This window comes from Notechis scutatus, chromosome 9, assembly GCF_049901735.1.
Source record: "Notechis scutatus isolate UNSWTSFEM ecotype Mainland chromosome 9, rNotScu1.2, whole genome shotgun sequence".
Classification (NCBI taxonomy): domain Eukaryota; kingdom Metazoa; phylum Chordata; class Lepidosauria; order Squamata; family Elapidae; genus Notechis; species Notechis scutatus.
In genome coordinates, this window is record NC_142017.1 from 22,869,878 (window position 1) to 22,881,921 (window position 12,044).

General features: G+C 49.9%; 1 protein-coding gene across 1 annotated transcript; it reads left to right on the top strand.

The window, feature by feature from the left end:
* The first annotated feature begins 1,549 nt into the window (after positions 1–1,549).
* On the top strand, positions 1,550–11,633 carry GOT2 (glutamic-oxaloacetic transaminase 2). The gene is made up of 10 exons (XM_026688994.2): positions 1,550–1,677; positions 2,277–2,433; positions 3,357–3,485; positions 5,139–5,198; positions 5,300–5,461; positions 5,753–5,857; positions 6,806–6,956; positions 8,049–8,214; positions 8,811–8,961; positions 10,142–11,633. Exons 1-10 carry the CDS (start codon positions 1,607–1,609, stop codon positions 10,262–10,264), a joined length of 1,275 nt encoding a protein of 424 aa, XP_026544779.1. The 5' UTR covers positions 1,550–1,606; the 3' UTR covers positions 10,265–11,633.
* Positions 11,634–12,044: the final 411 nt, after the last annotated feature.

The window sequence follows — 12,044 nt, forward strand, 5'->3', positions numbered from 1 at the left end:
TCCTGGCAAACAGACAACAAATGGTCAAAATTGGAAACGTCCTATCAAATTCTGTACCTGTCAATAGTGGTGTCCCCCAAGGCAGTGTTCTAGGACCAACTCTCTTCATACTCTACATAAATGACCTCTGTGATCATATTAAGAGCAATTGCGTTCTTTTCGCTGATGATGTAAAGCTGTTCAATACCACAGACAATACTGCTACCCTACAAAAAGATCTTGACTATGTATCAGAATGGTCAAACAAATGGCAACTTCAAATCTCAACAAATAAATGCTCTGTCTTACATATTGGCAAAAAAAATCAGAAAATAAAATACAAGCTGAATAGTCAAGATCTTGTTGATGACCCAAGCTCTGTAAAGGACCTTGGAATACTCACCTCTAATGATCTAAGTGCTAGAGCCCACTGCAACTACATAGCCAAAAAGGCATTAAGAGTTGTTAACCTAATCCTACGTAGCTTTTTCTCTAGTAATATCACACTACTAACCAGAGCATACAAAACATTTGCTAGACCAATACTCGAATACAGTTCATCAGTCTGGAACCCACATTACATATCTGATATTAGCACAATTGAGAAAGTCCAGAAATATTTCACAAGAAGAGTTCTCCACTCCTCTACTCGTTGTAGAATACCTTATGCCACCAGACTTGAAATTCTAGAACTAGAAAACCTTGAATTACGCCGACTTCGGTCCGATCTAAGTATCGTATATAAAATCATCCATTGCAATGTCCTACCTGTCAATGAATACTTCAGCTTCAACCATAACAACACAAGAGCACACAATAGATACAAACTCAAGGTTAACCGCACCAAACTTGATTGCAGGAAATACGACTTCAGCAATAGAGTGGTCAATGTCTGGAATACTCTATCTGACTCTGTGGTTTCTTCCCCAAACCCCAAAAACTTTAACCTTAGACTGTCTACTATTGACCTCACCCCTTTCCTAAGAGGTCTGTAGGGGGCGTGCATAAGTGCACCAACGTGCCTACCGTCCCTGTCCTATTATTTCTCTTATTCTTCTTTTATTTTTCTTATATGTACCCATTTCATGTATTCACAACTATGTATACACTTATACTTATTATCTTGTAAACAATTGGCAAATCAAATAAATCAAATAAATAAATAAATAAAGGCCTTCCTCCCTGCTCTTTCCAGACAGGAACGGGGTTGTTTTAGGGCAGGGATCTCCAAACTTGGACCCTTTAAGACTTGTGGACTTCAACTCCCAGAATTCCTCAGCCAGCTTCGCCCTGCTTTAAACTGAGGTGGGAAAGGAGTCCCTGAGGGTTTTACTCCGCCAGTCGTTGCCGACTGCTGGCTTTCGAGAGAAATGGGGTTGCTTCCCTGTTTTGGCCCTTAGCGGCCACACAGGCTCTCTTTGACCCGGCTGCACCAAGCCCGACGGCCGCCTCACCATCCTCCGGCGAGACAAAGCGCGACTGCAGCGCAACGAATGGCGCATGCGCGGGACGTCGAGACGCCCCTTGAAAGGACCTGCGAGACTTCCGCCCGAGGGAAAGCAAGCCCCGCCCCTTCCGACTCCGGGAAGCAGCAGGTCCGCAGGATTCCTTCTCCCGCTCCGCTGCCATGGCGCTCCTGTGCTCCGGTAGCCGCTCGCTCCTGCCTCCTCGCATGGCCGCCCTCGCGGTCCGAGCCAGGTAACGGCGCCGGCACCTGGGAACGCGGCCGAGAGAAGCCGGCCGGCCGCGGAGAGGGCGAAGCCGGCGACCCCTTTTTGTCCTTCGGCGGACCCCGTCGCGGGATCGCGGCAAGGAGGGCGGCCGTGATTGGGCGCCTCGGGGGCGGGAGCGCCTGGGTGGTCTCCGATTGGCGGCCTCGCAGGTGGCCTCAGTGCCCTTGGAGCGGAGGCGCGCGGGCGGGGGAGCGGTCGGGTTCTCTCGCCCGACGGGGGTGCTGCTGCTCCGGCCTCGCCCCATGGCGGTGAGAGTCGGCCCGGTCGCCCGCGCTGTGGCTGGCGGTTCCCGCCTGAAGCGGAGGCGGCGCTCCCGGAGGCCGTTCTCGGCCTTCGCCTCGCCGGCCGTCCCGGCGCCGGGGGCTCCCTGCTCTTCGGGCGGGGGGGCGTCGGGCCCTCCCTGCAACCTGCCGGCCGAGGGCGGCTCTTTTCCCCGCGCGAGCCTGGAGGGGCCTCGGCCTGCGGGGGTTGGGGTGGGCTGGAGCTGTGGGCGGGCGGGAGCGCGGGCTGCCGGTCCTTGGGCGGCCCTTGCGAGGGCTGACCTGCCCTTCCCGGACGCCGCAGCTCCTGGTGGGCTCACGTGGAGATGGGCCCCCCCGACCCGATTCTGGGGGTGACGGAGGCCTTCAAGAGGGACGGCAGCGCCAAGAAGATGAACCTGGGCGTTGGCGCTTACCGGGACGACAACGGGAAGCCCTTCGTGCTGAGCTGCGTCCGCAAAGTAAGCTGCTTCCCCACCCCGGGGACCGGCGTTCCAGGGGCGGCTGGCGTCCTACGTGCTTAGGCTGCAGGTGGAGGGTTTCCGGCTTGGCCCGTTTCCCAGGGACCCCGGCTGCTGCGGAGGGAATAGGCACTGAATTGAGAGGGACGTTTCAGGAGCTTCTCTCAAACCCTCCCTCCCTTGTCTCGGCCTGTCAAATGAGCTAAATCGGGGGTCTCCACCCCTGGCAACTTTAAGACTTGTGGACTTCAACTCCCAGAATTCCTCAGCTAGCAAAGCTGGCTGAGGAATTCTGGGAGTTGAAGTCCACAAGTCTTAAAGTTGCCAAGGTTGGAGATCTCTGAGCTAAACCGGTGAGCAGATCCCGGTGTGCACATGTGTCTCCTGTGGGAGCTGCCTTCGCTGCCGGTTTGCTTCCTGGTGCAAAATTTCAAATGAAAGTTTAAGTGAGTGAACTATGAATAGGGTGCAGGCTTGGCATTGAATAAGTGATAGTTCAACTTTTCTGAGGGATCCTGCTCAGAAAAGATTAACGAAGATTAAGGAAGACACTTCAGAGAACAAATTTGCAGATGTAAGGAGGGGGAAGGAGAATCTAAATGTAGGCGTTTGCCTTTTCTGCACTGAAAATGTCAGGAAAGGAACCACAGGTAGGTATTGGCCACTTGAAGGCAAGCCTAGCCAAGGGAATGGGGAATGGCTAGCAGAATGCACTTGAGCTAGAAAAGTGGTTACTGCTCAAGCTCTCAACTATTTGACTAATTCTTTCTTTACACCGTATTCATAATCCTACAAACTCCCTTCTCCTCCCTGTTGAAACCCTGCTATATTTAGAATAGTAATCTAGGAACAGTATTGGGTGAATATTTCTAATGTAAAGGTTGGAGAAATCGATAAGTAAATTGAATGTCTTTATGATCTAGGCAGAAGCCCAGATAGCTGCTAAGAAGATGGACAAGGAATATTTGCCCATATCTGGGCTAGCAGACTTCAACAAGGCGTCAGCTGAACTGGCTTTGGGAGAAACAAATGAGGTTATAAAAAGTGGACGGGTAAGGAGCCAAATGAAATATTTATCAAGTGCATTCAGACAGAGGTTCCTATATTGGGAGCTCTTTGCTGTGCAAGATTTGGATCATTTGTGGATGAAGAACTAACTCCTGTAGAGGCCTTAGCTGAGCTTTTGAAATCCGTTACCCCCCATTTGCTCTGTTGGAAAAAGTGAATGCCACTGTATAACCCACAGGTGACAATGCATTTAATTTTGAAAACACTTGGAGGTTCTGGGTCCCAGAGAGGCAGCATTTCAGCAGGTGAACCATCTCCTTTCATTCCATTTGTTGGAAGAGGTAATATGTGGGACACATAAATGCAGTTTTATCTGAAAATGCTGAAATTCCACGTTTTCTTTATGTTTGGCTTGGATGTGCCATCATGAATCAAATCTACAGTTTAATGTGACCTCTTGATCTCTTCTCAAAACATGCTCACAGTGACTGTGTCCAGAAGAAGATATAATATATTGTGGCTGACCCAAAGAGGCAGAGTTAATGTAATCACATAATGTGCAGGAAGTAGAATTACCGTATTTTTCACACTATACCTGACTGTCAGAGCACCTAGCGACAACTCAACATTTCTATGCCTGTTTTATAGTTGCCAACAGAAAGGGAGGGGGGAAAGGAGTTTGAAAGAGCAGTGCGGCAGTTTGGAAGTGCATTCCATTCATTTTTTTACAGAGATTGTAACTAGGCAACTGAAGTTTCTGCCTGAAAAAATCTAACTGGACAATATGATTGATGACTCTTGGCTATGGACATGTCCCATTGGAGAATATGAATTATGATATCCTCAGAGGGGTGGTGGAAAACCAGGGTCAAGGGTCACAGTGAATTACGTGTCTCAGAGTCGGCTACACCCAGGTCATGCAGACATGTTAACTCCCAATAAATCCTTCGTAGTTTTGGAAGTTTGGCTCGAGACTCATGATTTAATTGGGGTAACTGCCGGAATCCTGACACCTAGGTTTAGAGGAGGAAAACGGGCAATGACAAAGACAGAAGAGGCGAGGTCCAGCACTGCAAAAGGACCCCGCCACCGCGGCCCGTATTTTTCGTTCCATAAAGCACACAGACATTTCCACCCACTTTTTTGGAGGGGAAGTGTGTCTTATGGAGCAAAAAGTACGGTAGTCCTAAATAAACAATGTTTTCCTTCAGTTAGCTGTATCTGGGAAACCAATCAGGAGATTAATTAACCCTTAGCTCTCCCAAAGTCAAAAATGGGCCCTTTGGAGTGGACTGAAACCATGCAATCCCACCCATTGCACAAATTAAATCATCTCAGGCAAGGGGCTGTCTGGCCTCAAACTTTGTTGGGAGTAACTTCACTCTGCTTAAGTTCAATTGATGCTCTCTAGTATCACAAAAGCAGTTGAGAATTGCAGTGGTTCTTTCCAGTTGGTTGAGCATGACTACCCTCACAGCAGAGGTATACAACTTGTGGTCCTGTGGATTTTTCTGGGACTTCCATTCTCTAAATTTGTAACTATTATTTCTGGGGGAAGGTGGATTCTGGGCTCCATTTCCTGCTTCTTCTTTGGCTGCAAAATTAGAGAGCAATTCAGTGTTTGCTAAGCTGCAACCATCTCTTTTTTTCCTTGTTGGTATCTGGATTTCTCATGTGCCTTTTCTGCATCCTTTCAGTATGTTACAGTGCAGACAATTTCTGGAACTGGGTCTCTAAGGGTTGGAGCCAACTTCTTGGTGAGTGTTGATTTAAAATCTTTAATTTTAGAAAATAGGACTCCTTCAACCATCTACAAGCTCCTCCAAGTCAGCTGCCTCCCCCCTTTCTTTCTGCTTAGCAACGATTCTTCAGCTCCAGCCGTGACGTGTTCCTCCCCAAGCCTTCCTGGGGGAATCACACCCCCATTTTCAGAGATGCCGGAATGCAGCTACAAAGCTATCGATACTATGACCCCAAAACATGCGGCTTTGACTTCACTGGAGCTTTGGAGGACATTTCTGTAAGTTTATACTCATGGGTGGGAGGGTCACGTGTGTGGAAAAATGTAGCCCACAAAGCCTCAGTGTGAGGCAAGGCCGATCAAAGCTGAAGTCCTGTAGCCACTTTAAAGTCAAAATGATATGTGGAAGGCTCGTTCCGTAGATGGGGGCTCTTTTATCCGATGCACAAAACTGCAACACTCAGAAGCAGGGTTTCCCATGTTTTTTGTGATGGGTGAAATTTCTTTTAACTCTTCTTATTCATGGGGATCATGCCTTATCCCTGCATCCCCCCCCTCTCTTTTTAAAAGAAAATTCCAGAAAAGAGCATTATTCTATTCCATGCCTGTGCTCACAACCCCACTGGAGTGGATCCCCGTCCAGAGCAATGGAAGGAGCTGGCAGGAGTGGTGAAGGTGAGTGCTGGGTCCAGGCGGGGTCTCCCTTCAGCCATTGCGGGGTTCTCCTTTGGTGCAGTGGAAATGGGTGTTTTGCTGGATTTAATTATGTTGGGATTTGGTTTTTTTAAAGTTGAGAATGAAGTAGCAGCTCTCATTGACTGGAGGCCAAGGCACTTTGATTTTTACTTTACAATTTAATTTTCTTTTTGTTTTACATTTATATCTATTTTTCATATTGGAAGATTTTTTTAAAAGTACAACTGTAAAAGGGTGCTTTGACTTGAGACCAAGGTTTGAAGCTCAGGCTGCTAACAAAATTCCTTTTGAAGGGGTGGGAATCAGATGGTTGTTGGGTTTTTTTTTTCTCTCTTGTCCAAGAAAGGGAAGACATTTATGCCTTTTCTGAATTATTAGAGCTGACCATGAAACACAATCCTTTCCCGCTTCAGGAGGAGACAGGAGCTGAGGTCTTTTTGGGGGAGGAGCAGGCTGGGTGGGTGCGGAAGGGCAGCGGTGGGTGAAAATGCTCCAGCATGGGAGCATCCTGGACCATGTGTGACTTGCCTTTGACCCACTTGTGGTCCAGAGGCCGCAGTTTTGGCCTCTGAAGGTAGAAGGGAGGCTGCTGGGGGGAAACAAGCCGTTTTGTTCCAGGTGTGGTGCTTTCAGAACAGGTTCCAAGGCCCTCTGACCGGAGAACTCCCAACTGGTCAGGTGGACGTCCAAGGCTAGGGAAAGGGCACGGGGGAGACTCTGGAGGGAGGGCCTCTCTGTAGTCACTGATCCTGACCAACTCCCTGATTTTCAGTGGGAATAAAGAGGCTCCTAGAGTAGTAAATGTGGGGTTTTGTGGGTGGTTGCCTGAAAACCTCAGCTGGCTTGTTGAGCTACCTTCTTGTACAAATGGAGGGCCAGCAGCTGGGTGTTCTACTTCAGCGGCCGCCCTTGGAAACTTTTTTCCAGAAAAGGAATCTCTTCACCTTCTTTGACATGGCCTATCAAGGTTTTGCCAGCGGGGACATAAACCGGGATTCGTGGGCCGTCCGTCACTTCATTGAACAAGGCATTAACATTGTACTCTCCCAGTCATACGCCAAGAACATGGGCCTCTACGGTAAGCTCCCCCAGGACTCTCCGCACTTCCTCTTTCAGGAGAGGCTAGAGAGGGGAGTTTCTGGGGTGTCCTCGGGAGAAATGGGGACGCTGTGACTTCCCACCACCTCTGAGGGAAGGGGGGCAGTTTCTCTTGGGTTGCTCCCAGAAACCAGTGGCTAGCGAGAGCCTGCTTGCTGCACAGAGGGTGCAGGGGCTTTGGGCCTGCCTGCTGGGCAGCTCATACCCTCTGTGGCCCAGTCCCGGGTACAGCAGCACCCATGCAGCCAGTCAAGAGCCTCCGTTGGGGTTTCTTCCACCTGCTATGTTGGGTCCGTTCCTAGGAGCGCACAATAAATCCCTCCGACGCTAACCAGACAAAAGGGGAGCTGCAGCTAATCAAAGTTTCCCCCTCTCCCTCGGGGCTGGCCCAGTCCCAAGGCTGCCCCTGTAGGGAAAGACAGCCAAGACTTCCACCTGGCAAGGCCTGCTTCTGCTTTGGCTGCAGTGCCCAAGCCTCCAGGCCAGTCTTGCAGGGGGTTGGGGTGCACCTGTGAGCCCGGACCTTGAACCGGAGCCCTCCCAGTGGCCCTGGGCTCCTGTCGCCTCCTTGCAAGGAGTTGGACTTCCCTGCTCTCCTCCGCACACCAGGCCTCCTGCTTGCTTGGGGGGAGTTGGGGAGAGAAGGAAGGGCTTGGAGCCCTTCTGTGGGTGTGACAGGCTGCAACCCTCCATTTTGAACGTCTATAATAATAATAGGAATAATAAAAACAAGGACAAATAGGCTGCAGAACAGCTTCTATCCCAAGGCAGTAGCTCTGTTGAATTCTACTGCATAGTGCAGTGTTGGTGCTGTGTTGGGGGTTTTGGTTCAATGTGTGGAGGGGAAAGGATGTGTGTTTGTGTTTATTTTCATGGTCATGATGTGCACTGAAGACGGTGTTTGATTTCGTTGTACGAGGTGCAATCACAATCAAGTAAACTAAACTAAGCTAATTAACTTCAGGATAGGACTATGCCAGGGCTTTGCCTAGTCAGCAGGGCCAGGGAAGGAGGCAAGAGGGGGCCTGGGTCGCAAGGAGGGCTCCACACTCAACTTGGGTCCTGTCTCTAGGGGAGCGTGTGGGCGCCTTCACGGTCATTTGCAAGGACTCGGAGGAAGCCAAGAGAGTGGAGTCCCAGCTCAAGATCCTGATCCGCCCCATGTATTCCAACCCCCCCATCAATGGGGCCCGGATAGCTTCTGCTATCCTGAACAGCCCTGACCTGCGGAAGGAATGGTGAGCGTCCTGCGGTTCTCTCTCCTGTGCTTCAGGGGCTGCGGCTGTGCTCTGCTTTGGAGCCTTTGGGCAGGGGGGGCCTCGGGCGAGAGCCTGTCGGGACTGAACGCGGCTATGCCCATTTGCTGGGCTTCTCCGTGCATTGCTGCAAATCGTTGGAAGGGAGTGCCAGGACGGGCCAGTGGTGGGGGTGACCTTGTCAAGGGACGGGGACCAGCCTAGGGTGCCTTTTGAATCGCCTTCCCCCAGGGGAAGTGGAGCGGTCCAGCTCTGAATTGAGGGCCAAGTCTTCTATCTTTAATGCAGGGGTCCTCCAACTTGGCCACTTTAAGATTTGGAGACTTCAACTCCCAGAATTGGCTGAGGAACTGTGGGAGTTGAAGTCCCCAAGTCTTAAAGTGGCCAAGTTGGAGGACCCCTGCTTTAGCAGAAAGGCCTCCACTTTGAAGCGGGCTTTTGGCGCTCGGAAGAGCCTCTTCTCCCTCTGGGTTCTGAGATGGGGGTCATGGAGAGCAGAATGGGGAGGGCCTGGGGACGGGTGGGGGGTGGATCTGGTCTCCCTGCTGCTGAGCGCCCTTTCTGGCTTCCCTGGGCAGGCTGGCAGAGGTGAAGGGAATGGCCGACCGCATTATCGGCATGCGCACCCATCTGGTGGCCAATCTGAAGAAAGAAGGTTCTTCTCATAACTGGCAGCACATCACTGATCAGATCGGCATGTTCTGCTTCACCGGACTGAAGCCGGAGCAGGTAAGAAGCGGGGGCGGTCTGAGTGTCCAGAGCCCCTTGGCCTGCTTCGACCCCAGTTGGGCTCCGTTTGGGAGAGGAGCTTGACCTCTTGCCCCCTTTATTTAGCAGCCCAACCCTGGGGGAGCTTCCGAGAAGTTTGCTTCCCCTGCTTTAAGTGGGGGGGAACCCTTATTTTCATCTCTACTCAGCTCCAGGTGCTTTGATGAAGGGGCTACAAGGGGGGAATCTTAGGTTTGTAAATTAAGAGGCTTCCCAACTTTCATTCATTCATTCATATCTTGCCTTTACTACTTTCACATATGTGTAACTCAAAGCGGCAAACGTATCCAACACACCCTATTTTCTTCACAACAACCCTATGAGGTGGGTTGGGCTGAGAAAGAGTGACTAGCCCAAAATCACTCAGCCAACTTTCATGCCTAAAACTCACTGTCTCCTGTTGATAGGTCCGACATCCCCCAGCTGGCTTTCACAGCTAAGGTGGGACTAGAATTCACAGCCTCCAGATTTCTGGGGGAGCACTACAGCAAACTGGCTCTCTGTTGTTCTAGAGTCTAGACCATTTTAAAACATTACAAGGAAAGGTGTGTTCAGTCCTCTCTGGTTTTCAAGACTCGATCAAGTCTGATGGGAGAGCCAGATATTTAATTTTAAATTTATTAAGGTACAGGTTGAGGGTTTGTGTGTGTGTGTAGTTCAAGCCTACAAGGTCCTGATTGTGTTTCTCTGCAGGTTGCCTATCAGCTTCTGAGCCAGGTTCAGTCCTGTCAGTTGTGGGGAGGGCAGTAAAATGACTGAGAACTTGGTGTCTGGTCTGCTGGCCAGAGAGGCTCCAGAGGACAGAGGGGGCCCGTGTCCTGTTCTTGCTATGCGCCTTGCATCTGGGTCGTTGGGAATCACCTGGGCTTTTAGTTTCTATGGTGTTGTATTGAAACAACTTTTCTGCTGCAGTGCAGCATATAAATTAGGTGAAAAATTAAAATAGTGGTGATGCCCAGAAACCACAGGATAATGGAGGGATTTCCCCCTCCCATGTTGGTGCTGTCCTTGCTGCAGCAGTTTGCGGGGAGGGGGTGTCTCCCCTGCTTGGCCAGTCAGCCACGCCCCTCGGGAGACGCAGCTGCTGGACCTTCATGGTGGGAAGGCCTCCTCCCCCTGAACTGAACTTTCCGTTTTCCAGGTGGAACGGTTAACCAAAGAATTCTCCATCTACATGACCAAGGATGGCCGCATCTCCGTTGCAGGCGTCACCTCGGGCAACGTGGCTTACCTGGCTCACGCCATCCACCAGGTGTCCAAGTGAACAGGGAGGATTGTCAGATGGCTTCGTACTCTGTCTAGGCTGGGGGGAGAGTAGGAGTAGCAACAGCAGCACAAGCATTTCCCTCGCTTTTTTCATCATCCGTCACTTGGCTTTGTGTCATTGCGCACACACACACACACACACACGCACACACCCATCGCTTGAGGTGACTTCCGGTCCTGTGTGCGAACACTGGCATCCTCTGAGCTGGGCTAGGAGACTCTTGGCCTCTTTGTGAGCGTAGCCTTCCCCAGGACTACAGCTCCCATAAATAGCCAGGCTAATTTCAAGTGTGCCCTGCTCAGTCTGCCTGCGTGGAGTGGACGTCCTTCTCCCAACTCTGTGCCCAGGGATTCGAAGGAAGCTGTCAAGGAAAAGTGGCTTTTTTTCTTGCTAGAAAAAGTTCTCATTGTTCTTATGACAGGAATATAAGGCTTTTTTCCCCACTTCCCAATAGAAAAAAGCAATTAGCACAGTATTTTAAACTATTCACTGACAGGATTAATTTTGATTAGCCGTAACCCATTAAATTCCCTTCCCTTTCCTTTGGGGTCTTTGAGAAACCGTTGTATGTATGGACATACCTGCGTGGAAAGCCTTCCTCCTGGGGTAAAGCTCCTTTGCGAAGTTGGCATATGTTGTGGCTCTTAAAAAACACAACTTTTCTCAGCTGCTCACCTCACCAAGGAAATATTCTTTCTCCTATTCAAAAATTATTTTTAGTGCTGCTTCAGTTCCGGTAGAGATAGATGCTCAAAGGCGTGTGGCAGAACGTCCACAGAAATGGAACATTGCATGAATTAAGTAGGACAGAAGTTGCAAAACTGACCCCCAGTGCGATATTCGCACTGCAACCCCTACTTCATATGGTGAACTCATGTATGATGGAGCTCTGCATTTTCTCGTGTGTGTCTTAAGAACTGAATGCTCTCCCCACCTCTGAAAGCAGAGGGCAGGAGAAAGCCGCCATCAGGTTTATCAACCAACGAGCTTCAGTGGCTGCACACCCGTCCTGTGCCAGGTGGATGCTGGGGTGCTCCGATTGTCTCTTCAGAACCCCAAGTGAGGAAGAAGCATTCTGGGAAACGGGGCGACCTGCACAGCTGCAGCCATCAAATGCCTCCCATGGTCCATCACCCCTGGGACGCCTCGTCGTCTTCCCGAGCGGATCAGTGGAATGAATGGTGAACTCTGCAAAAGCAAAGCTGCCGAAAGAGACAGGTGGAAACCGCCTCTCCCCCTTGGGAAGCCAAGCACAGGCGCCTCTTCCAGCTGGCAGGTTCTCCGCCTGAGAGGTGGTAAGGCAGCCTGCCTCCTGCGCAGCCTTCCTACCCTCCCTCCCTCCTTTAATAAAGCTGCTGTACATCAAGCGCCTTGGTCTGGGATTCTTCTTCTGATTAAATGTTTTAATTTTTAACACAATAACTCCATTCCACTTCAATCGTGTGTCAGTTAGGTACACATTTCTTGTGCTTAACAATTACTAATATTCTTAACAGTATAACAATATAATACTCACATTCCCATATATATAAGTAATGTTCAGTATGTCTATTACACTAGTTCCTCTTATTGCTTTATAAATACATCTAATCCCTTTTAATTTTTATTTTCTAGCCATTTATAAAGCAAGTCCCACACCATACAATATTCAGATTCTTTTTAATTTCTACGGTTAAATTATTCATTTCTGCACATTCAAATATTTTTTTCAATTGCTTTTTCCTCTATTGACATCACTTCCAATTTTGAGCAAATAGAATTCTAGCTGCTGTTAACA